Below are 26,725 nucleotides of genomic sequence, written 5' to 3'. Positions count from 1 at the left end.
CAGGCAATAGCGACAGTGACACTGCAAGGCTGGTGAATTTTACAAGCTAATGAACTCATGTCTAACAATGATGGGTGATGATGAAGCATGGTGCAGTGAAACTGAAGAATCAGACTGTGAGTGACAGTGATAGAGTCAGTGTCGTGAGAGTGATGCTAGTGTCTGTGAACTTGGACCAGATCAGCAAAGAAAAGGTTTTGTACTAGAAATTGACAGAGAGCAACAAGTTTGTGCTAAAAAACTGAAGAAGCTGGCTCAGACCAGTCTTAAAGCCAGCATCTACTTACAGTACTTGTCAAGAATTCCTGACTTGTGTATGTGGGAAGGCTCTTTGTAATGACCTATATGGGGAGGCTCAGCTCACGATGAGTACCTTTTTCAGGCTTCAGGTATAAACTTAATGATAGGGATTTCACAAGTTGAGGTGTATGAAAGGGTAGGAAAATCTGTCATTTAGGGATTCCATTCTTCTGGTTCTAAAATGTTGTTGAAAAGCTCTCATTTACTCTCCTCAGCCAGAATGAAGAGATTCTATAATATTATTTATTAACTTCTTCCCAAGGGAATAGAAAAGGGATGCAGTATTCTTAAATAGGTTTGTTAAAGGGGTACATTTACCCTTTTGCAATGTAAGGTCGACAAAAGAGGTGCCATTTCTATCAAAATGGTACAAATGTATACAAAAGGGTAAGGGGTAATGGACCTTGAGATAAGGCCTTTCCATTTAAAACTTTGTAGAATACCCCTCCCCCCCTCCCAGCTTGTGAAACAAAGATGTTCAAGTTATTGTTTTGTGAAAAAAGGCAACTATTAAAAAACAAAACAGTGCCAAGAGATTAAGTGATTGTCAATGCAAGTTTCCATTTGTATTTTGAATTAAAATGGGTATAACATGATCCTCAAGTATACTATGCAGCTTCACAGAGAGGCCCAAACTGATGATGAAAACATATGTTTTAACACTTAAAATTCTATTTTTGCTTCTTCCCTTGTACCTTGTGATCTTTGTAGGGAAATTCTGAAAAGGTCCCCACCCCTCCCCACCCCTCCCCCAAAAAATTCAAATTTTATATACAAATCACTTTTTTATCCTGAAAATGGTCTCAGAGACAACAAGACATTTTTATGGCTAGCTAAACTACTTATTAGGAAAATAAAAATGTTCAAGGAAAAAATGAACAGGAAGAAACAACAACAAATTAACTTTTTTTTTTCAGAAGAGCTACTACTTGTATATTTTTTTAACTTACATGTAGGTCAACATAATTTGTTTTCGCAATTTACCACAAAAGAAAACACCACAGAAAGGAGAACTATAGTTGTGACATCTGAGCTACATTTTTAAATGGAAACATTTCTCATAAAAAATTTCCAAATTATATTCTTACCAGTACAACAAAATACCAACTATATTTTGCAAAGAAGTATACTTAATTAATAAAATTGATGTAGTAAAATTTTCTATTTAATTTTTGTACACCTGATCTTACAGAGTGCAACCTTTGGTTTAACTGGTTCACTTTACCGTTAAGGAATAATTAAATAAATCACACCAGAGTGGCTTTGTATCTTTATTATAATTCTCATTATCAGTAGAGAAATCACACTTGTACACTGGTCCACTGATCAATACTCTTACGTGTATGTTAAACATGGGAAAGCAGGTTGCATCATCTAATCATAACATTGTATGCCTGTGTGGGGTGTATATGCCAGGAGGTAACCACCTAAGAAAAGACAAACATAAATTATGTCATTGTTTCAATGACTCACCCTAAGTGGGTATTATGCTCATTACCACCTTAATAAACAAGATATATTAAAGTATAATTTTTAACTCCGCTTTAAACTTTTCAAACCTACAGTTTGTTTTCACTTTCAGAGAGGTTCTTAAATTCACAAGCACACCACCCACCCCCCTCAGCCCCAATTCCTACTCTCCCATAGCCAGGATCCCATTTCAACCCTCCAATAAATCAGTAATTTTTTTTCCAATTTTGGTCTGACTTAGATTCATCTCCACTCAGCCATGAAAGCAATGGTGGTAGATTTCTGTATATTTGTTGGTCTAGTTCACTATTGTTCTCAGATTCCCACCTCCCTTTTGACAGAATTAAATTCCATTAAAAATAAACTACAGTAGTTTAATCAAATTAATGCAAAGGCAAACATTGAACCAGAAAATACTATAATTTTGGTATGAACGATACCAAAGTATAACTTACATAATTAATATCACATCTTTTCTATTGTAATTTAAGACAGTGCAGCTACTAACAGATTGACCACAAAAACCTAAAAACATGACTTTAGAAACACGGGTAAGTGAGAATATTGCCAGCTTTGCTTTTGCCACCAACCACTCTGCTTTTAAAAAGAAATACATGGAAGATAATGACAAAGCAATAACAAAACCAGCCAACCAACCTCTGGCAATTCAATAAACACACCAAATTCCCCTGCAAAATTCTCTTCAACACCTTACAGTACATGTAAATGTCAGCAGCATAAATTCAACTCAATGATTTGGCATGCTACTATCATCAAATGTTTACCCCTTGATTCAGAATTTTTAGGAGTATCAAATAGAATTCCACTATAGATTACAAATGCTGTTTACCTTAACAAATATTTGCATTAATTCTGGAGATATTTAAGTTTAAAATGTGTAAAATATATGCAAATGAGAGGACTGATGATGTCATACACCAAACCCAATATTACATCAAGTGCAGACCATATATACAGCAGAGATCATTGAAACTTGGTAGCCTTATAGTTCTACAGGCAACACACTAATATGGCTATAAAAATATGTTCCCAATTGGCAACTCAATCTTTTCCAGTCCGCTCTAAACCAATTTCAATAATGCAGTGATTTTCACCTTGAAAAACATTAATCAAGGCCATGAGGTGGCCAGAAAAGCCTAGAATATCAGGGAAGGTCTGAAATGCAGTCTGTTGCCATGGTAACAAAACTGTTAAGCTCATATTATGTAGCACATCTGCAAATTGTATCATAATAGCATTGTCCCCACTGGAGCCCATGGTTCAGTAGTTTACTTGGACAATAAATTTCATAACTTTCCTGGGGGACTGGATGATCTAAATGGTATGTGGGAGACTCCCAGAATATTTGCAAGAATGTATGACTATCTCTTCACAGGTATTCATCAATAAATAAATAAATAAATAAATAAATAAATAAATAAATAAATAGCCACTAACACTACTAACATGATTGAGTTTGGAAAATATATATATTTTTAGTTTATGATATTTTGAAAAATTCCCCTCTCCCATCTAACATGCTGATCTTCTTTAATTTGGTACTTGAAATTGATAACAAGGAAGCTACACCTTGGCAACTCGTTGGCCAGGATATATTGCACAGTCTTCACATCAGGTAATGGGTCTGTACATATTACTTATGTATTTATTAAACAGAGATCTCCCCATCCCATCCCTATGGAAAATCCAATTTTTATTAATACTTTTCTTTAAAAAGTTTGGCTTTTGAGACCCTCCCCATCCCTGGAATTTCCAATAATCTCCTTGGGGTGGGTATGGACATTTTCTAGAACCACACAATAAAACAAATAAACAAACTTTAAGATAAAATGTTGAAGTATAAGTCAGTGGGACATATATACATTGATCAACTTATAAAGACATGATTGATCATTGCAACATACTATACACAACTTAAGCAAAGGTGAAATTATAGCCTGAAAAAAAAATTAGGTGTGAACTGGATTCTAACCCATGACCTCTGTGATACCGGTGTGATAACTTAATTAACTAAAGTTCTATGCTACAACATACCAAACTGCTAATTTATTATGAAGTGACACAGCTAAAGGAGAGTTGTCAAGAAATCAACTTTTTTGTGAATTCTAAGATCAATATGAGTCTTCTAAATTTAAGATTATTATACCTAACAAAAGACATACAGTAGGGCACTGCACTGTGTGCTCTCTCTACACACTCTTCCAGGCAGGATAGTAATACATATACATGTACCTTTTTTTTTGTTTGGAATATACTGTTACTGCATGGTCATACAAGAGGTACTAGTTGCTGCTGAGTAGTCTTAAAATAAGTGAACTAAGTTTGACAAAATATAATGTATATTAAATCTGCACCAGTTCAGTACAATTTAATACCAAATTTTAATCAGCCACAAAAAAACATTGTTAGCACCAGATATTACATGTACTTTGTGAAGGCTTCTGGAGGGGTTATACTTTTATAAAGTACCCGGCAGCAAGTACTATTTTGATTTACTAAAGCAAGACTGTAGTAACTGCTAAGAAAATGTGTTTTGTACATCCCAGAAAAATTGGGTGGGGGTCAGTGCAGCCCTCTTCACAAAAGTTAAACTCTTAACCTATTTATGACCAAAATCTGTGATTTTCCCTACCCCATTTATGACTGTTGCAACTGCTAGAGTTGCCCTAAACATAAGTTTTGAAGGACTTTTGTTGATGGTCTTATCAATAATGATGAAAATTGAGGTAGCTTATTCTAAAAAACATAACAAATTAAAGACTAGAGGGCAAAAGCCTTACCCTAGAGTATTTATGACCAAAACGGCTGAATAACCATACCCTTTGGGACTGCACAGCTGTATATAGCACATGGAGGAGAGTTCCCCCCCCCCTACCGCTGGGGCAAGAATCAAACTATTATTGCCTTGATAACATAATAAAGATAAAATCTCAAAACAATCAAGAGTTACATATATGCATGGGACTTCATTAACAAAATGATGCCTGTTGCTTGCTGTAAATTGTATATAAATTACTCCTACAATGTGCCAGAATTCTGTTAATCTGGTCACCAACAGGTCACAAAAATCTGACTGTATAATTAATAAATAAGAAAATGACCGACTGAGCTTTTGTTTGAGCCAGAATAGAGTGGCCATAATAACTAGGTGGCTGTGTTAACGGGGGTGGCTGTATGGTGAGGTACATTCCACAGTAGTGACAAAGATGACACTCTCAAACACCAGTACCCATAAAGAGTTTGGACAGTATATTTTGCATAATCAGTTGGAAGAGGAAGAGGGAAAATGGAAATAAAATAGAATGGCTCTTGTGTACCAGAGACAACCCTTTCCCCGAGTTACTCTGGTGGAGCTAACTTTTCACTTATTTCTTTGCAAAATTCAACCAACCGTTTACACGAGGATGACGAACCAGACTTGGGGGGTGAGACAATTCAGGTGGGCAAGTTGACTCGCCTTGGCAGCTAAAGTAACCGACAACTTTTCTTTGAGTATACATAAAAACTTTGGCTCGCCTAACTGGAACGACTCTCGGCATGGCGAGTGTCACGTAATGCCTAGATTTAAGATTTAAAGCAGCAATTTGTATCAAAGAAGAGAAAATTAAATCAGCAAAACCCACTCTGATCAAATGAGTGAGGGAAACTTAAACAAAGAGGGATAGTTGCACATTTGATTATTCAATAAGAGTTACGAATAATCATGCAGGGTCAACTTTTACTCGGCCTACATGGGCTACATTTTCTCATGCAAGCACTTGATAAAGTTGCCTCAGGGGGAGGGTTATCCCGGGTACCCGGGACCATACAAATGGGACCTGTGTTGCCTCAAAGAACACCCCCACGATTTTCAAAGGGGAAGGTCCATAAACAGGACCTTAACTTAGGGCAGCTTCAATGGCAGATTCCCTCTGATGGCTTGGATTTGAATAATTGATTTAATTACTTTTAAAGAGGACTAGAACTTAAAAATCTTGCTCGAATTTCGATCCAGCGAGGCATAAGTTTCCATGCCGTGAATCAAGTTTTTACTGGGCGTTTTAAAAGCACTCACCAAAGAGAAAGAGACTGGTGACCCCAAACTACCGATACATATGTACTGTATCTTACTGAAAACAACAATCTTCAACGAGAGATGTAGGAATGTGGGATACCGACCTTCAGCATGCGATTCAGCTTGTCTCTTCTACCAATACACGTGAGCTAAGAGCAACAAAAGCTCTGGTGACAGCGACTTTCGGAGCTAAACGGCTTCTGTTAATTATGTTCCCGTAGTACACAGTGCAAACTAAGGCCAGCAATACTTCATCCAGGTTGTTGTTAACATTATAGGCTATTTCACTTATTGTTATCACTAAATCACGAACAACAAGAACCAAAAGTCGGAACAACACCAATTTTGCAAATGTGTAAAATTCGCCCGACGATGACGGAAGGCTCTCCGTTATTTTGCTTCAAAACAATAATAAACTTTTCTCTTTTCCCGAAATTTTTGCTTCAAAAGTCGAAGTAATGTGTCTGCAACATCCTTCCATACTCAATATAAAATGAAACGAAACTGATGGTTTACAAATAGAGGGAAATCATGAGTAATCGAAACGCCATTTTCTCGCTTTGTGAAGCGAGCCGCGAAGCGCAGTTTAAACCGGATGTGACGTCATTTTTTGTTGGATGATGCCTATACGAAAATTTCAGGAGTCTTCTGCCCCGCCCCTGGTAGCTAGTTATTTTGCTTGTTATATATAATAAGCTTAAGTTAATTAGTTTTTAGAGTAGTTACCTTGAAGATATTAGCATTAAAAGAGCTACTCTGTTAGTTTGAGATTAAAGAAAGTTTTTTTTTCTTTTTATGTATTGATAAATACTTCTGATTTGTTCATCATTTCTGGAAAATGCTACATCTATAAATTGCCACTTATAATAATTAATTAATTAATTGCTGTTAGCTCTTGTTTTATTTGTGGAATGAACATTTTGGAAGTGAAAGATTAATCTAATTTTTTACTACCTAAAGGTCAGTGATTCAGGGGAAGTATTGAGAGACTTGACTCGTGAAACTCAAAATGTTGAGGTTAGTATAATAATCTTCACTGTAAGATGATTTTTTTCAGTGCTGTATAGAGGAGGGGGTAACGAGGTAGTTTTCTTTGCAGTTACAACCGGTTAGCACTGATATTAGTTCCCGAGCAAGATCCCCAACTATTTTGGTGGATGGGAAATCAAATATGCAACCAAGAACAGCAGCGAAAAGACGGCTTGAAACAATGAAATCTACTTCCAGAATCCATGGAGGTTCTGAGAATAACTTAACACCAGCCTTTGACAGGATGTTTGACACCTTAGCAAAACGATGTAAAGTAGACAAAATGAAAGATTATGTGTTAAGTCAGAAAATCTTAACAAAGAAGGTAGTCTCAGCTGCATTTAAGAAAAATTCGAACGCTTTTGAAAGCTCGCCAGAATATGTAAAGAGAAGCATTGCAGTTTTCTATAGTAGTGGTGTAATGGGCAAGCGTAAATATAAGTCTGTAAGACTTGCATTATCAATGAAAAAAAAAGGAAACAATGGGAAACGGGAGGTCAGCTATTACTGTGATGCCAAAGTGCCCTATTCCAGAATTGCTGCCCTATAACAAGCTTGTCAAAGAAATCAACCAAGTCAGCATTGGAAATGTGTACAAATTAGAAGAACAGTTTCAAGGTGTTGTGGAAGATGAAACAACACAAGGTTGCTTTCGAAAGTTAATTGAGTATTTGCCACGCTTAGTAAAATTTTACCTCAGAAAAGACAGGAAGGAAACCCTTCAGTGGTTTGGAAAAACTGAGGGTACTTTTTTATTTCAGTGGGTGGGGATGGCTGCCCATTTGGGAAGAATGAGAGTGCATGTTCCTTTCTGTTAAGTTTTATTAATGTTGGTAAGAGGGTTGCATCAAGCAATGACAACTTTATTATTTTGGGGGGTAATTGTGAGGAAACTTCGCCAGTTGTGCGTAAGTACTGTCAATTCTTGTGCAAAGAAATTAGTGAGATAGAGAAAAAAGTCTTTGAAATTGAGGGCTTCCATGTAACCTTTAAATGTGCCGAATTGCCAAATGACATGAAGATGTTGGCTATGCTGGGGGGCGAACTACCCAATAGTGCAAGATTTTTCTGAACTTTTGCAGATGTTTCAAAAGACAACTGCATTGACTTAAAGGGGACATTTTTATCCCACTTAAGTTTGTCACAGGGAAGTAATATCCGGCCGCCAAGGACACAGATCATGTGGAAGCCTTGGAAGTATGCAGAGAGGATCAAAATTGCAAACGTGGTTGACAAATTTTAAAAATCCTAGTCAGAGAAACAACTGAAGGAGAAACAATTTCGAAGCAAAGTCACAGAATTTATTGCACGTAAGAAGAGTCGCCAAGAATTTGTCCCTTTAATTGGGAAATTGATTGACCTTGCCCATGTGGAGCCTTTACAAATTAAGAATAATACCTGGCAGTATTTCTTTAAGGGGGTTCTGAAAGAGGCAGTTGGAAAATCAAATCTTGCAGACAGCTGCAAAAAGTTTGCAGACATTCCAAATGACAGCATTGTCTCTAGAGTTGTAACTGCACTGAAGTTTGAGGTAAAGGCCAAATGCTTGGCAAGAAAGGTAAAGAAGTGGTACGATGAAACACAGGGTAAGGGTCAGGATCTCTAGTATAGATTAACTGGAAAAGATTCCAGGCTACTTTGCCACAATTTTATGAGATTGATTAAATGGCTTAGTAGTGAAAATGATTCTCACCAACAAAGGAAAATAGTTCTGATTTTTGCATACCTTGGGCTGAGACTAAGGGATTGTGTCTCACTCTTCAGTAGGTTTGATATCACTGTTGAACAGGTTACAGCACTGAGCATTAGTGCTCGTGACTATTATCGGGTGAATGCATTGTTTCTCCCTACCTCCGTAAATGCTACTGTGTGGACAATAGGACACATCATTCCTGCCCACACTAAAGAGCTACATGAGAAATATGGGCAAGGGCTTGGTATCGTAACAATGGAAGGGAGGGAGGCAAAACATATTGCTTTGAAAAAACTAAGCGAAAATACATTTTATAAAAGGCGCTGGTATGAGATTTTCAAGCATGAGTTTGTAATGTTAGTGTGGCTTCCTGAACAAGGGTTCAACATTAGTACATACAAGCATACTGCTGTGTACATCCCAGACAGGGTGTTTTCTGACCCAAGGTTTTGCTACTGCAATCTAGAAAAAGCTAGTCCCACAGATGGAAAATGTACATTCTGTGGTGATCCAGTTATGAAATTTATCCAGCAGAGTGTTGAGCAGGGAAAAGTTTTGCCGCAGCTGTTAGGTGACACCAGGGCATAGTTAAAAACTAGACGCTCTAAGAGCGTTTACTCGGGCTTCGTAACACAGTATCAAATCGTACTTTACGAAAACGCGTATTGGACACAATAAAAGCAAATTAAAAAATCAGGATATTTTAGCACAAGAGTTCCGCTTAGATATTTACTATTCAAGTTGCTTCGTTGAGTATCCTCCTTATCCTATCGCAAGTTGTGAGTTTAAACCATTTTGGTTCAAGAATGAAGCACAGCTGTCTACGCATTGATGGAGAAGTTGTTTGCGAAGAATTTGCGAGGTCTTTTTACAACTTATGGCGATTACTTTGTACATGCTAGCAGAAATTGTACGAAGTTTGTTCGCTGGTCGTGGCGATCCGAGTAAATTGAATTGTGTAGCTGAACATCTTTGCCGTGTTGGGACCTTAAACCCTTTTCAAGAGTCATATCTCCTTTGGAGAGCGAATAATCCCTTTCGAGAGAGCCAAAACGAATCATGATAAACTACTTCGCGAAAACAACAGTCCTGTGACTAGGCTCAAATTGCATTGCACATAATTTGCATAAACTTTCAAGCTGTGTATTTTGCGGATAACTTCCAAGAATTTGCGACCCTTAACGCAGTTTATGAAGAATATTCAAGCTACATATTTTTATTGAATCAAGGCAGGTGTATTTTTAAAAAGGACTCTTATTTATAAGGAAGATGCGGCATTCTGTTTTGCTATTTATTTTGGTTTCATGCTCGTCTAGTTCATGTCATGCAACATGATTTTCTTTTGCAGTCAGACACAGTTTTCTGAAAGAATTGGCGATTGCTAAGACTGCTAAATATACTTGAACTACTAGTGAAATAACTGGCTAAACTATCGTCAATGCAGATTTTCCTTAGAACTTGGCAAGAACATTGGTTCCTCAATAATCCCGCACAATTCCCCGCACAATCGAAGGTTTAATTCTCCCGCACAATCTGCCTCCAAATTCACACGTTATTTTTTTTTTCCTGCACCCTACTAGAAAGCCAACGAACTTGGACGTAAGATATTTAATTCAAGTTACCGAAAGTCTTATCTTTACAACTTTGGAGATCGACATATTTTTCGCGGTGCAAGAAACAAGTCGCATATTTTTAATGAGCTTCGAGTCTAAAAACGTTTTCGTATTTAGCTCGTTTTATTGCAATATGATTTGTTTTACTACAGTGTTTTAAATGATAACAGCAGTAGCCACATACCGTCATTGACTGCCTATTTAGTTTACGGTCACTTCGTTCCATGGCCACTTCGTTCCAACCTCTTCGTCCCATCAAAGAATCACTTCGTTCCATCAAAGAGTCACTTCGTTCCACCAAATAGTTACTTCGTTCCAAAGGTAAACTAAGTTACTAAACTTTTATTTTCAATAGATTTTCCGAAAATTAGAAGTTAACGAATGCTTGGTCTGTTTTGAATCTTCTTTTACGAACGAGTGACTCCGCCATCTTGGATTGTTGTGGAGCCCAGTCTTTCCCGCGTTAGAAGTGTTTTGTCACTTGTCCGGATGCGATGCGAAGATTAAAACCCTTTCATTACTCTTATAAGTGAACTAGAAGTTTGTATCGAATCGACTTAAGATGTATATCGAATCGACTTTGCATGTGTATAAAAACGATTTCGAGTCAGTATAACGAAACAACTTGGAAACGACAAAACGACCGAATACCAGACAGTCCAAGGACTCTATCCGCTTAAGGTGTTTAGTAGCTTTGTAAGATTAGAAGTTTACTTGCTTAGTTTGTAAAAAATATTAGTAGTTTACTTGCTTGGTTTCCCCCTGGAGCGAAGTGACTCTTTGATGGAACGAAGTGACCAACCGATGGAACGAAGTGACTTGGAACGAAGTGACTTGGAACGAAGTGACCGTGGAACGAAGTGGCCGGATACCTTCTCAGTGTTTTCGTAGATTGAACTCATACCGCAATCGGCTCAGTTGTTATCTCACGAGAACGTTTCGAGCCTGAACTTTGCTTACCTGGTTGGTTTTCAAGCAATATAATTCGTGGACCGATCGTTTCTGAAAACGATCGACATCTTTGTATGTGAGATGAATGTATAAGGTGCGATTCTTGCCAAAACTTTCTTCGCAAAACACCGCATTCTGTCGCGAAGAGCGAGCAATGTCGCGTTTCTCGTCCCCAGTTTCCATGGTCTACGCATGGAACGCCTGGGACCATGACCCCCCTTTTGGCGACCAAAACACTAGCATTTTAAGACTCGGGCTTTCCTCCGGAAGCCCGGGTAAAAATCAGAGATATTTAATCACATGCAGGACTAGAAGTAGGCTTGCAAAGCAGTAGGCCATATGTGGCTCAAATGTGTCATGGGAAACATTTATTTATTTGTTTATTTAGAGTGGTTTTCAATTTAGTGTTGTAAAACCAAAACCAAACTAATCACTCAACAATCAGACTACTCAGGCAATCTCGAACCATACAGAAACCAAAACCAAAGTTATTGATTGTTGAGGGCATCAGGGATTTTGAGTACAATGAAAGTTGTTGTTGTTGTTGTTGATTGCCTTCGACACTAAGTTGAAAACCGCTCTAATAAACCAACATTTATTTATTCGTGATGACCCATAATGTTCACTTTCATAATTTTGTTAAAGAAGTGGGCCAAAAGTTGTAACAGATAACACATTAAATGCATTGTATTGTGGGAAACATGTATATGTTTACTTAATTATGAATATACATTTATTTATTTATTTATTTATGATGACCCATAAATGCACACTTTCATAAACTTGTTAAAAAATATTGGGTCATAAGTTGTAGCAGATTACACATTAAACAATAAATTTAAAACTTGAGCAATAAAGTGTCAGTGTATTAGTTTTACAACAGTCTCTTTCAACTTTCAAGAATATAACCATATGCATTTGTAAACTTGTAGTAGCATTTAATTACAACATATGACCCTTTCCTCGAGTAAGACAAGGTAAATGGCTTTTGGGCACTCAAAACCACCCTTGCATTTCCTTTCCTGGGACCCTGAAATGTCTTTGAAAAATATTCCAGGATTGCTTCTCGGTTGACGTCGCAGAGTCGAGATAAATCTCTAACCACTCGATTCTCTTCGGTGTAAGCAATGATATCTAGGAATCTGCTTTCTGAATGGGTGACACCGTAAGTTGACCTTGCCTTCTTTACCATATCCAGAAGAAAAGCGAATATTTGCATTGTAACTTGGACAGTCCAAGGATTATGGGCTTTGTTCCGGGAACTGAGTCGCCTATGTAACTTTTTCAGCAAGATGGTTATTTCCCCAGCAATGATCAACCCAACTTCAATTACCGAATTTCGCACTCTTTCAGTCGAATTCTGATTATTTCGATGCTTTTCGAATAATCTCATTAGGTTTTCCTCAACTTCGTTTTCAAACAGGACAAAGTTATCAACATCATTACGCAGAGGGCGTAGGATCTTCGTGACTTTATTTATCATTTTCAAATTGGCCGCCATTTTTAACTTGAATTTCATATCAATACCGCTGGCTGAACATGGAACTACAGCAGGCGCCTAACTGCACTTTTGAGACGTGCGCTGGCCCGGCGTGAATTTGACCTAAATTTAGCATGTAAACTTCGCTAATGCATGCTAATTTTTGAGAAACACGTACCATTGAGTTTAATAATTTGTAACAAAATACAGACCATCACTTTCTAGTCAATCTTCAATATGCCTCGGCTGCCAATCCGAAATTGTTTTCATTTCTACGTAACTCTTGACAAGCAACTCGACCTCTGCCACCCGAAGCTCGGTGTTCGGTAGACACGCGGAGGAGCGAGGACAGAAACAATCCTGGAAATTCTGGAAACGCCAAGGCCGAATATAATGTATTATTGACTGCGCAGCTTTTTTCTACGAAAAAACGTATTTAAAAAGGAAAAGGTGGCGAAAATTACCGGCCTCAAAAATATTCAGATGTCGCGTCGGCTGGGAAGAAAGAAGGCTTTCTTTAAGCTAAGGAAGCTTTGTAAATTACACACGTTTACCATTTTTTCCCTTTTGCTATTCGGCTTGTCTATAGGTCATTCTGATACCGGTCTATACCAGCTCCAAGGTGCTACGACTTTCTTGACCTTCTATTTTTTCAAACGATTATCGATATCGAACGCAAACGCAGCTAGGTCTTTAAAGCAATACTTTCAGTCAAGATAGGGCTTCAGTCAGTGGGTTTATACACCAAGAAAAGTGAGCAAAGTAAGAGAAGAGAGGGATCTGGAGTAAAGGCCATCTCTCGAGCCTCCTTTCTTTTCTCTTTGTCCGCTTCCTAGCTTCGCGCAAGGTTTCTTCGGCAAGAGCAAGAAAACTGATTTACAGGCATCAGTAGTATCGACATATGCGCAATGAAAAGCGGTGTGATGTGTTTATTTTGTGGAAAATTGTTGAGGTGTAAAAGTATTATTTTAAGCGTAGGTGAACGAATCATGGTGCTAAAAATACGTGTTGCGGTGACGGTGTTTCGTTGACATTCCTTGCGGTGATGCGGTGTTCGTTAATATTTTTTTGCGGTGTTGCGGTGTTGCGGTGTTCAGAACCCACCATGTCCCCCTCCTTCAGCACAGCTTTAGCTATTATCCTTCGATGGTTTAAACCTTATGAAGTATGTTTTTTTTCGGATTACTACTGTTTATCCAGTTACTATCGATACTAGTAGAGGTAAAGTGGGAAAGAGGAGTGAAGGGTCACAATATTCAAGTTTTCAGAATTGCGAGAGGACAAGTTAAGCTGATGCGGTTGTCAGATTAGGTGGTAATGGCATAAATGTTCTGTCTTCGTTGCCACTAATATTACATACATACAGTAGCAGTTTCGAAAGTTTTATCTCTGGTACCTGAAGAATGGTTACTCAAACGACTTTCACTTCTTACCTACACTTGCTTTTACTTACAATGTACTGTTGCTTTTCCCATCATGAAAACACACACAAACACACGCACACACATAGCGCTCTGTCGCTCTACACTCTAAATTCTATGCGCTCGAAAATATTTTAATTAGAGTAACAATGTCGAAACCAAATGATTTTATCTAATACACTCAACTCTTAGCGACCTACTGTAGGTGGCAACTTTTTTGTGCAAAGGTAGTGGACAAGCAATTTTCGTAAGTCATGTGACCTCTGACGTCTCCAGCTGTGACTGAGAGGTGTTAGTAGTTATTCGTGACTTCGCACATGCTGTGTATTTTATTTTTGTTTCTCTAGCGTTAGAACATATTAAGTTGCGTCCCTACAGCACGGACGAAAAGACACGAGCTTGATATGACAAACACGAACAATTCTTTTAAAGCAACGTAACTTTTCATATATGCGAGTCATAATACAGTGTTGTTGTTGTTATTTCATTCAACCAGAGAAAATTAAGAACTGGTCATGTGACCAATAGGTTTTGGTAATTTGACTTGTCAAACTTGAGAAGAACGCTAAGCTACGCTAATATGTCTGAATTTTCCTCTTTATATATTAAGACCAGAGTTGTTACATTACGCGTTAAAGAAGTTGTTACATTTTGCGTTGAAAAGTTGTTACAATTCAGGCCAATGTTACATTTTGCGTCAAAAGTTGTTACATTTTGCGTCAAAAGTTGTTACATTTTGCGTTAGTTGTTACACTTTGTGGCGAAACTCCCCATATTTACAAAATTTGTTACTTTATCGGTACAGGTGAGGAACCAGAAAGGAAGGGGGAAAACTTAATAAAAACTTCACTAGTGAGCAGCACTCTGCGAACTGTAGTTGTATAACTTATTTATTTCTCCTAAGCGTTTCGTGTGACTAACGCACACTTCGAATTCGTCAGGGAGTTTAACAATACAACAAGAAGCGCCTGTATATATACCTAACTCATACTAGAGTAAGAACACACCTACGGATATACATATACGAAAGACAATTTTGGAGCCAACAGATTTAGCTAAAACTGTGGGCCCCAAAATTATATCACCCACAAAATAGATCACATCAGGCCGAAATTTACCGCCTGTTTTCTAGACGCATTACCGCGGAGTTTGTCTTTCCTATATGTATATCCGTAGGTGTGTTCTTACGAAATGTAAACTCTAGTATGAGTTAGGTACATATATAGGATATATGCATGATGGAACGTGTCGCGAAATATATTAGGTAGTGATCCTCTACGCCAGCGGTGGGTGACTCTTAAAGCGTAGAGGGAATAAATTTTGTCTACTGTGAGTCAGTGGGAGAGCACTCTCTGTACCTTTACCATGTGTTTTAGTAAACAAATAATATTTTACAAGTGAATATAGGAAAGATCATATATTTAAACTGAGAGGGCAGAGGTCATGTGTTCGAATCCCGTTCTGGCCCGAATTTTTTTCAGGCTTTGATTTCACAACTGCTTAAGTTGTGCATATAACTGCGATGATCAATTATGTCTTCAAAGAATATTTTAATTTGGACTGTTTGAAGGTGCGAATTATAAGTGCTACCCCATGCCAAAAATGCATATGATATACATAAGGATATATTAAGTTATAGTAAAGTTGCTTAAGGTGCTTAACAAAGGGATACTGTCTTAATTTTAACACAATTCCGATATTCCTTGAGATTCAAGAGCAAATGGACAAAATTTGATATTTCCATGACGTAAGCAGTTTCCCTTTTCGAAATGGGAAACTGTTTAGTTGTCAACAACTAAAATTTAGCGTTTAGTTGTCGACAACTCATCTCACACACTACATTTTTTAGTTGTCGATAACATTTAGTTGTCGGTAACAAGTAGTTGTCGACAATTAAGTATCTCTTCCGTGGAGGCCCTAAAGCCCTCATTTACACTTTTTGTCACAAGTTTTTAACAGATGTTGTGAATTTGAGCCAATATCCATGGCTTGTCCTTGAAAAAATTAAGGGAACTTACATTTGAACCCAAAACAAAATACATTTGGAAAGGAAGAAAGGGCTAATACAAACTACAATCGAAGAACACAGCGAGTTTTCACTTGCGCGTGCGATCGAGAGACAGTTGAAAAAGACCTTTAGAGTAAGGACAGGCTAACAAATACTTGAAGTAATCGCCAACGAGTCACCCTCTCGAGGACGCGAGGGTCACGAGGCAGCAACATTATAAAGCCGATGCGCGAGTTAGTTTTAGTACAGGCAGAAGAAATCTCGAATAAAAAAGTAAGCATAGCGTAATGCAAGAGTGACATCATCGGTGATTGTTTTCGAGTTAACCAATGGCATCGCCGTATTTTTATCTAAACCAATCAGATCAGGAGGATCATGATCGGTGTGGTTGACAAGCCTACACGACTCCTACGGCTATTCGTGTATTTGCCGTTCTCTGTTCGATCTTTCAACTTTTTTGTTGCTTCACTCGTGTTTATGAAGGGCACTTCATGTGGTGTTGTAAGGAGGAATTTTAAGTAGAGCTGAGCCGTTAAACCGTGCTATAGCAAATTTTTAGAGGACAAAGATCTGCATGGTTTCCGCTGTTAATCGGCATGTCGCTTCGCCGAGTTTGCCATGTGTTTATGCATTGTTTAGGCTCATTTCTATTGCAAGTACAGTATGTTGATTCTTATCACGGATATCATGTTTGTCATCGTACATTTTTCTTCGCAGAAGCCGTAGCTTTACTTCGAGAAAGCGAGTCTATCTTTTTGTCGAGGGTCGAGGGTCTACAGACGTTCCTACATGTTTCTTGCATTTATCTGATCGAGCTTATGTCGCTCAAATGGGTTTATTCCTCCTTTTGTTAACCTTGGAAAATATTATTTTCCAAGTTGTAGTGCTGAAGCGATTTCACTCCTTCACCTCCTTACTGGGTCACTTCCTGTAAGGCCGTTTCACAGTCGCTTGGAGTGTGTCAAGTTAGGTCTTTGAATTTCTGACGTAAGTACTCAAAATTTCACCGAGGAATTGCTCTACATTCAATACATTTTCGTACGAACGCTTTTATAAGTAGAAGCTACCTGTAATTATATAAATAGCTCATTTCCCGAAGGTGTCCGGTCATACAGGTTTAACGATACTCGATTGCCGAAAATGATGACATTGTAAGTCTTAAAATGGACGAGCTGTATGAATTTTCGAATGATTCAACCCGAGATTTAATGTTTTAGGCGATCAACAGTCAGGAGAACTGAGGAGAATTCCAACGACGTGTTCCGCTGTTTATTTACACGATATTGTAAATAAATACACATGAACGCGGACATGGCGAAATAAGGAACAAATAGTTGAGAAACAGAAAAAACGACATCACACAAGGCTGGAAGTTCTGAAGTCTTTAATATCGCCTTGGAAAGGGAAGGGATAAAAGGAAAAAAAAAGAAGTTATTACAACACGAGCTATTCGTATTTGGTCACCCATCCAGGTACGAACCCCGCCGAACAGGGCGTAACTTTGAGACGTGGTGCTGATACGCTGAACGCTGTTTTGGTGACTACTGCGTTTGCGCAGCAGTCACTATTGCCATCATCTGAGTTTTCCGAAAGTAAGTAAGTAACAATTTAATATACTTCGGAGCCAATCAGTACAACGAATATCCATCTCACGGTCTCTCGCAAACACTTCGTATCAACGATGATTTGCCAATGGTCATCGATGGCTGCCTCCTTCGATCTCAGCTATTGGAAGTGTTCTTCGAAATTGAGGTGAGTTTTAAAAATATTTTACCACATTTACTTCTCACAGCTTTCATATTTTGTTTCCAACCGATCAGATGAAAGGTTGCGTGAGGATTTAGGTCGAGATAAACGGCGAAATTCTAGGGTGTCTGGAAAACCCGAATAGCGAATAGCGAATAGTCGCGAATAGCGAACAGCGAATAGTCCCGAATAGCAAATAGCGAATAATACGAATAGTCTCGAATAGTACGAATAGTCTCGAATAGTGCGAATAGTGGCGCACAGTCTCGAATAGTGGCGAATGGTGGCAAATAGTGGCAAATCAGTGGCAAATCGTAGCAAATAGAGTACCCAGTATCTCGCAGTAAACCTCGCAGTAACGTAGGACGGGATTTTCCCGCTAAAAAGCACAGACGATTATCAGGACAAAGGGTGTTTCTAAACGTAATTTCCTTCTGTTTAACCGCTCCAAAAGCACAAATACGTCTTTATTAGGTTATCCTTATGTTTTCTGTTTTCTTAATGTCGGCGATGGACAGCCCGAGCCTGAGTCTGGAGAAGGAAAGGTAATAAATTCACTGAAATTCTGTTGCTTATTTGGGTAATTAATTAACGTAGGATATTAGACCTAAAGCGGTGACTATTGACGACTATTCGTTACTATTCGCCACTTTTCGTGACTGTTCGCCACTATTCGCACTATTCGAGACTATCCGCACTATTCGGGACTATTCGCTATTCGCTATTCGCAACTATTCGCTATTCGCTATTCGGGTTTTCCAGACACCCGAAATTGTATTGTACTGAGCATTGATTTGTCGACACGCATGGTAAATAAACAACCCTTGCCGATACTTCATAATTTTGGTAGTAGCTTTAGCCTCGTATGAGAAAATCTGGAGGAATATTGGGCGCCGATGTGGGATAATTGAGCCTCTTTGGGGCACATATTGAGCTCCGATGTTTCATAATTGAGCCTCTCGAGCGACCACGTTGGGATAATCTTGTAGTGATCGATGAACTATTTAAAGAATCGAGTGTTTCTGTCGAGGAACTATCGGCTGATAGTTGCTCCCGCGGAAATTTGATGCTCTTAAAAGAAATATTTGGCTGAGAAGCGAAGCTTCGAGGGCAAATATGCTAGTTTTAAGAACATCAAATTTCCAAGGAGCAACTATCAGACCGATATTTCAGAGACATAAACACTCTATTGTCTTTATTGTTCATCACTAAATTATCTTCCGCGGGCCGGTTCAAAAATTATATTAGTAAGTAAGTAAGTAAGTAAGTAAGTAAAGACTTTATTTAAAGAGGGTAGCACTAAAATAGTATAAAAATACTAACAAACCAGTGGCCCTCTAAAAATTATGTACAATACGGATGTTAAAACTATGGCATAATTATGAGATAATATAGCGAATAAAAATACAATAGATAAGAGATAAAATCAATTTAAAATACAAAAAGTATAACTAAATCACAGAATAAAATGATTTAAAAGCTGCTGTTCTTCAATTTTTTTTTTCCAAAGAGAGTTCCTAAAAGAATTAAGCGACGCTATTTTCCGCATTTTCAACTTTTTTTAGATGAAAGCGTGAAAGCCAAATGTGAAATTTAAAAAAAGAAAACAGTCAAAAACCCACTTAATACAATTTTAATTGTTTGTTTTCTATAAGTTCGCTTGTTTACATAAAAATGTTCACGGACAATTACTATCAATCCGGGTATTTTCCTCGGACGGGCTCTGAGGGCTGATAGTGTCTCGTGGATGAACACTATCACGTCACGTGATCAATTTAAACCAATAAGAATCGCAGAAAATTTAGTGGTGAACTATAACGAATGATATGAAAGCTTTGTTGTACTTGATAGATTTAAATGATCGTAGTTCAAATGAGTCATCAACTACTGTGAACAGACTAACTGCCAGAAAGCTTTTTAAACAATGGAAAATCAATCGACTTTTGGATTCTAGAGACAGGGAACCATCCAGAATTCCTGGTGGTGAATGTTTTTTCCCCGATGTATGGTGATCCTACGTTTCATTGGAATATTAGAGCCCCCGGGAGGTACTCCAAGAAAAGTTGGGTGGGGATGTGCGGCCCGCTTCCCAAAACCCTTACCCTATTTATGACGAAAATCTGTGATATTCCCTACCCTATTTAAGACCTGACCAAATATTCGATACCCTATTAAATCAAAACCCTGTTTCAGACCTGTGTTATAATACGTTCCCTAGTTCAGACCAATGTTAAATTACCGTTAACATGATTTGTGAAGGGCTTTTGTTAATTTTCTTTTTGATAATGACGAAAAAGTGGCTTCTTCTCAAAAACATACCCATATCAAGGTTACAGTGCAAAAACCATACCCTATTTATGACCAAAATGGCAAAAATAGGCTAAAATCGATACCCTGTCTATGACCAAAATGGCTGAAAAACCATACCCTTTGGGGCCGCACATACCTATATAGCTCATATAAGGGAATACCCCCGCCCAGTATTAGAGCTCTAGAACATCCCACGAGGTTTATTGAGATTTCCAGAATACATTTGTCATTACAAGGTACATGTACATTGTGTTATAATCTCGTTATTCAAGCTCTCGCAGACAGAATCCAATTCACTTATTGCAGAAATCAATGTTATTTAGGTCACATAGATAAATTACTCTATGTATCAACAGGACCATTCAACTTTGTACCAATGTCAGCTGTCAGTAACACAGTTTTGGCGATGTCTGAAACAAGCTCTTTTCTATCAAAAAGAGAATGACTGGAGGAAAAAGTTACATATAACAAAGCAACAAGAAAAAGAATTATACAAACACTTAACGTACCTGCTTTGGGGAAAAAAATAGTTCAAAAGTCATATTATTTATGTACAATAATACCTAGTTACATGTATATCTAGCTACATGTGTGTATGTAGTAAGTTTTGTTTTATTATTTTTGTGGATAATGTAAACTAATGGCAGGTGTGGTCATGTTTTGATCAATTCACTTGATTGATACTTGAGCAACTCTTGATCAACCCTTGATCAACCCTTGATTGACACTCGATCAACATCTCAGTTGACAGTTGGTCGAGAGTCAACTACTTTTGGATTGATGCATATGAGTCGGTCGACACTCGGCGGACTTTCGACCGACTGTTGATCAAGTGTCAATAGAGTGTCGAACGAATATCAGTTGGGATGTCGATTGAGTGTCGATCAAGATTTTGATCGAGTGTCAATTACAGGTTGATTGAGGGTATCGATGGACGCTCAACCACAGATGCATTTAGTACACATGATCTATTTTTTGTCTGTTTACTCTGTTAATAATCTCTGGAGAAAGCCAAAAACTAATTTGAATTGTTAAACAATGCATTCAATATGTTTCGCTCCCTTTACTACTAGGTATACAAAATAAGGATATGACAACTTCTTTTAAAAAGATCTGACCAACTTGTTCTGTAATTAATTATTGCAGGGGCAGATCCAGGATTTTTCAATAATGCATGCCCCTGAAATGTTGCAATTTGAGAATTGAGAGAAGTAATCAAAACGGTTGACTACAGCAAAACAACTATGGAGGGCTTTAGTGAGGATGAATGGTGGAGCATAAAAACGAGGCTCGATGTTTTACAGTAGAGTGCTGCTTTGTACCTCAAGGTTACTCACTGGTGTAACTGTTATCACTATTTTAGCTGATCACAATGAGGTACCTGTCCAGAGAGTTTGCCTTAACTCACTCACTTACTCATCCCTGTAGTGCCGGCTGTAGCAAAAGTTACCTTCACTTCTTCCATAATACAGGTACTCTCAATCAACTCCAGTACTACAGTAAATGGTTTGAACCCAGGAGTATCAGTAGTTCGTATAGTGTGATCGTCCGGGTGAGTGTAGTTCTGAAAAGAACTGTTGTTGTTCTTTTCAGAACTACACTCACCCGGACGATCACACTATACGAACAACTCCAGTACTGTTGCTATGATTTGTACCATTCTCGTTGTGTTGTTTACCATAAATCTTGTTTCATCAGTTTATTAAAATATTTTTAAAAAATGCTTTTGATTGTCTCATAAGGTTTGTTTACTGATTACTTTTCGTACACCATACATCATACACTGCTGATAGTTTTACACTTGATTCTGTTAACTGTTACACTGGCAACACCCACATGTACTAATAAGCCATTTTTAATGTATCAGAACTCCAACTTGGAGGCTTGAGGAAATACAAGAAAAGAAATCACATTAAGGTTGAGGAATGAATAATTAATTTCTTTTGTTTTATTCCCCGAAGCAGCGTGGCCATGTTAGAATTTTAATACAATGAAAGTGGCCTTTTAGAGACCCATTTTTTTTTTCTTCTTTTGTACAAATTCAAACATTCTTAAACAATAGCTTATTGGCATTCAAGAATGCCTCTAATCACCAACATTCATGATCTGACCATTTGCACACATTCTTCTCCACATAACTGCATATATAGGACAATTCTACTTTTTGTGTTTCCACCTTTTAAGCAGTAGTCACATGCGCCTGTATGGCGCGTATTTTTTTTAATTTCAAAGATGAGAAAAGGTAACAGAGGAAAAAAATCACTGATTCTGGCTAGGAAAATGAAGAGCGAAAAAATGAGAAGAATGAAAATGAGAATTATTACTTGCTTTGGTAATCGGACAAGAAGCGGTACTTTCTTTGTAATTGTCTCAGTCTCTCGGACGATAACTTCATGAATGTTTTCAACAGTATTACATCTCCTGGTGTATCCTCTTATCGTTGCGTTTTTGCACTATTTCTTAACGATGCCAGTGGTCTTTAACTTCAACTTAACCTACGGATTAAAACCTCAATTCAGTGGCATCAAAATTGTCACTGTTTACCGCAGACGATCCATTTTCCAAGTTGAGTGGCTCATAGCCACTTTGATTCGTTCTGGCACCACATGATTCAAATGTAGCCATTGGTCAGCTTAGTTCAGGGCTTAGTTCAGGCAAGACCATGGTTTCGATCGTCCATGTGGATCTCATCAGTTGCCGGTATTTCTAAAATACTCTGAACGAATTTTCATTCGGCACGCAACTGGCACAGTTTTTACTCGTTGGCACTCTACCGGAAGGTATTACTAGTTATAAGTAGGAAGTGGAATGTAGTTGGCCACTAGGTGAAGACGTGTATAATTTTGGAGACCTCTCAAGGCCTTTACCGATGATTCTGGTTGTCTCCGGCTGCTGAATATTGTAGTAGGAAATAGAAAAGGTGAAAAGGAAAAAGAAGACAGATGTCTCGTGTTTCGTAAGCCTTACTGGAATACTCTAAGATTCGAATTAAATACTTCGTTTGTCAATGCTTGACTATGGCATGGTAGTCCTAGCCTAAATACTCAAGGCGTATTTTTCCTATGGTGTGCTCCATACGATCAGGCACATATCAGGCTAGAATACTTTAGGATATTTTCGCTTTGGCGTTGTGTAAATAACTGGGAAGGTCGTCTATACTTTTGGCCAAGTTCTGTACTTCCAAAATTTCGAACAATGTTCTTTAGTTAGACATTTGACGCCGGTTTCTTCTTGCATCCAATAGATGCGACCGAGCTGGACCGATACGAAATGGAGCAAGGTAGACGTGGAATTTGCCTTGTAATAAACAATCACAACTTTCCTTGTGGGAGAGAACGTCAGGGAGCCGAAATTGACGAAAAGAAGATTGTAGATCTCTTCCGAGACGAGCTGGACTTCGATGTGAAAGTTCTACAGAATCTCCTTGGTTCGGAAATTCTCAAAGCAGCCAAAGAATTTGCAGCAAGAGATCTCAGCCAATTTACGCAATTTGTGTTCATAATCATGTCGCATGGTGATAAAGATGCCATTGAAGGCGTGGACGGTGCGTTGGTCAAAGTGGCACAGTTGATGTCTCAGTTCTCGGCGAGAGAGTGCCAAACACTTCAAAACAAGCCCAAGCTGTTTTTCATTCAAGCATGTAGAGGGCAACTAAGCGATCCAAGAAAGGATCGACTTCCAACATCATTGGGGAACGTTGAAGGCGAGGGCATTACCATGATGTTTTTTCCTGACTCGACCCTTGCACACGGTGTTACTCCCCTAGAAGCTGACTTCCTGCTCTCATTCGCAACAGTACCAGGGTACAAAGCCTGGCGAAGTCAAGTAGCGGGCTCCTGGTATATTCAAGTAAGTAGGTGTATATTCACCGCGTGGAATGCGGTTAATGATTTTTTTCCTCGAGAATTTCAGTAAAGCATTGAGATTCAATTTGAACACAATTTATTGTTTTTTTTTTTTCAAGGGGCCAGTCATGAACTACGGACCTCTCCGTGAAAAAAAATTAAAGTATCTAAAGGCTAGTTTTCACTAGAACATAACCACAAGCACAAGCATAAGCATAAGCACAAGTGAAAACAGGCGCGACATAAGCATAAGCATAAACACAAACATAAGCAGAACAAGCCCACTTATTTGCCTTGTGCAGTTTTCACTAGTAACGCGCTCGGCATAAGCATAAGCATAAGCACAAGAAAAACGGAACTGTTCGTTTTTCTTGTGCTTATGCTTATGCTTATGTCGAGCGCGTTACTAGTGAAAACTGCATAAGGCAAATAAGTGGGTTTGTTCTGCTTATGTTTGTGTTTATGCTTATGCTTATGTCGCGGCTGTTTTCACTTGTGCTTATGCTTATGCTTGTGCTTGTGCTTATGCTCTAGTGAAAACCAGCCTTTTAACGGACAAAAAAATCCAAAATGGAAATGTCGTTGCTTTCTTCAATCTTTCTCTGTTAGAGGTCCGCTCGCTAGACTTCCACTTCTTCTCGTATATTCATTAGTCGCATGTTAGCCCACGCGGCGACTGCCCGAATGATAGCAACAACAGAGGTGCGCGAAAAGCACTGGTTGAAGATGGTTTTTAAGGATAAGAAGAAAAGAAGTAAACGTCAGTAAACGTCACTCTTTAATTGTCTGTTATTAGATGTGTTGTTTCTGCGAGGAAAAAAAGGAAATTCAATTACGTTTTCATGTTATCAGGTACTGGCAGATGTCATCCGAAAGTACCACCGTCATCATCATTTACTCGACATGCTGACAGAGGTCAACAAGCAAGTAGCAGCTATAGCAAATGAAAATCCAGAGCTTGATCTCTCATTTCAAGTCCCAGCCCAGTCTAATACTCTGAGAGCGAAAGTGTTCCTATAGAGGCCTGGAGAGAGTCAACAATACGGCTATCATTATCTTTTTTTTCGCGATGTTATTGAATGTAAGCCACACTTTTACAATAACTTTGCTAGCGATAATATTAGGGACCTAATTACGCATATACGACGGCGACGGTAGGAACGATACCTGTTAAAAAGTGTGCTTATATTTGACTTTGGAATTTCGCATTTACGTAGATCTATTCAGTGTGTTTATCGGTATTAAAACTTGGCCCTGCTGAATATGCTACGAATGCGTTCAGTTCCAACTAAAAATACGAAAAATTAGCGGTTGTAGGTCCCGTTATCAAAAAAACTTGGAAATTAGTCATTTCACGTTGTTCTTTTGCAGAGGACAGAAAAGAGATATGTATCAAGAATTATATTGCATGTGCACAGCCATTGTTCTACTCTTTAAACCTTCTGTTTGGTGACGTTCTCGTCGTCGTTGACGTCGTGTTTTGCGTACGGTCCCTATAAGACTCTCATTAGTTGTGCTTTCCTTCAAAACAGAAATACCTTGTCCCACGTGGATTTTCAGTAACTTGAAAAACTATCAAACCATGCATGTCAGTTGTCGGTTTTGTCGTTTAAGAGTACCGTCCATTTCACCGCTGAGTTTCTGGTCTGAGTCACCCATATAAGCTTATCATAATCAATAGTTATGTATTTTTTGGAAGAATAGGTAGCAGATGTACAGTATATAGTATATTAGAACATATCATTATGCTGTAGTTCTTAGGTTAGGTAGCATCTCTTTATTTTTTAACCACCGATGAAATTCTAGCAATGTTCTGTCAAAACAATTCCGGAAATTGACATCTTATTATTTGCTACAGCACGGTTTGGTTCTTGAGATTTGGCAGCATGTATGTACTAAGTTCAGAATGTTGCATCGTGTTCTAAGTTCACAGCCTACCAAGAATTCTTAATTTTGTACTTAAGGTTACTGCATACCTTCAGAGGTGTCCTCGTCCAAGAGATGTAGCGCGTCCGGTTTAAGCTGTATATACCTAAACCCCTTATCAAATTAAAGCTTCAGTATATAGAGCTGGCCTCTCTAACTATACAAAGAATTTTGAAATATAACGAATTGTCGAATTTTTCACGACTCCTAAATATGACTGTCCGAATCACCTTTTGAAAGAGAATTTGTTCGTTTGCCTTCAAATTTGGACAGTAACTAGTTTGACATGCAAACAACAAAAACGTGTCTCCGATTTTTTTTAATTTCAAATATTTTTTTTCTCCCAGAGCGATTTTTGCACGATCACTCCGCTTTTATTTCGATCTATTTCGAAAATGTTCTATTGTTCCATTTCATCGAATGGAATATTGCAAAACGCACACACGTCTTGTAGCGCTTTGGGTCCGGAAATTGAGTAACAAATTAAATTGGCGAAAAAAAATTTTCAAAAAGGTGATTTGGATGCTCGCATTTAAAAGTTTCAGAAAATTCAACGTGGTATAGTTTGATAGCCAGCTCTATAAGCTTTAATTTTATGTAAGGGTTTAGGTATCTGTTGTTAAAACCAGACACGCTACGTGACACCTCTAAACGTATACGGTATAAACGTTAATTTATCGTATAGTTTTCACGAATTCACGAATTGGCCGAAATCAATATTGACTGCGGTCTAGTTCCCACCTGGAGCGGCATCTAGACTAGTTACATTTTGGGGTGAAAAACAAAAAAAAAAATGACTATTTTCTTCTAAAAATATTATGGAAGTGCCAAAAAGCCTGATAAGAAAAAAAAAGTAAA

At 38.1% G+C, this 26,725-nt stretch overlaps 1 protein-coding gene and 1 pseudogene across 3 annotated transcripts in view; both read left to right on the top strand.

Annotated features, from left to right (window-relative positions):
- The window catches only part of LOC145486604 (caspase-3-like), a 58,931-nt gene extending 32,206 nt beyond the window's left edge, over positions 1-26,725 (top strand). For 2 of the 3 annotated variants that reach the window (XM_081465299.1, XM_081465298.1), the window contains 2 exons: positions 23,341-23,945; positions 24,794-26,725. In XM_081465299.1, coding sequence (XP_081321425.1) covers positions 23,341-23,945; positions 24,794-24,961 — 773 coding nt within the window. In that variant the 3' untranslated portion in view covers positions 24,962-26,725. Of the gene's footprint in view, positions 1-19,312; positions 21,569-23,340; positions 23,946-24,793 lie in introns of those variants that run through there. The other variant, XM_081465300.1, reaches the window with a different exon arrangement.
- On the top strand, positions 1,335-11,639 carry LOC145486596 (uncharacterized; annotated as a pseudogene).

This window comes from Orbicella franksi, chromosome 5, assembly GCF_964199315.1.
Source record: "Orbicella franksi chromosome 5, jaOrbFran1.1, whole genome shotgun sequence".
Taxonomy (NCBI): domain Eukaryota; kingdom Metazoa; phylum Cnidaria; class Anthozoa; order Scleractinia; family Merulinidae; genus Orbicella; species Orbicella franksi.
The sequence above is the reverse complement of the archived record's forward strand: the minus strand, read 5'-3'. Positions and strand labels throughout refer to the sequence as shown.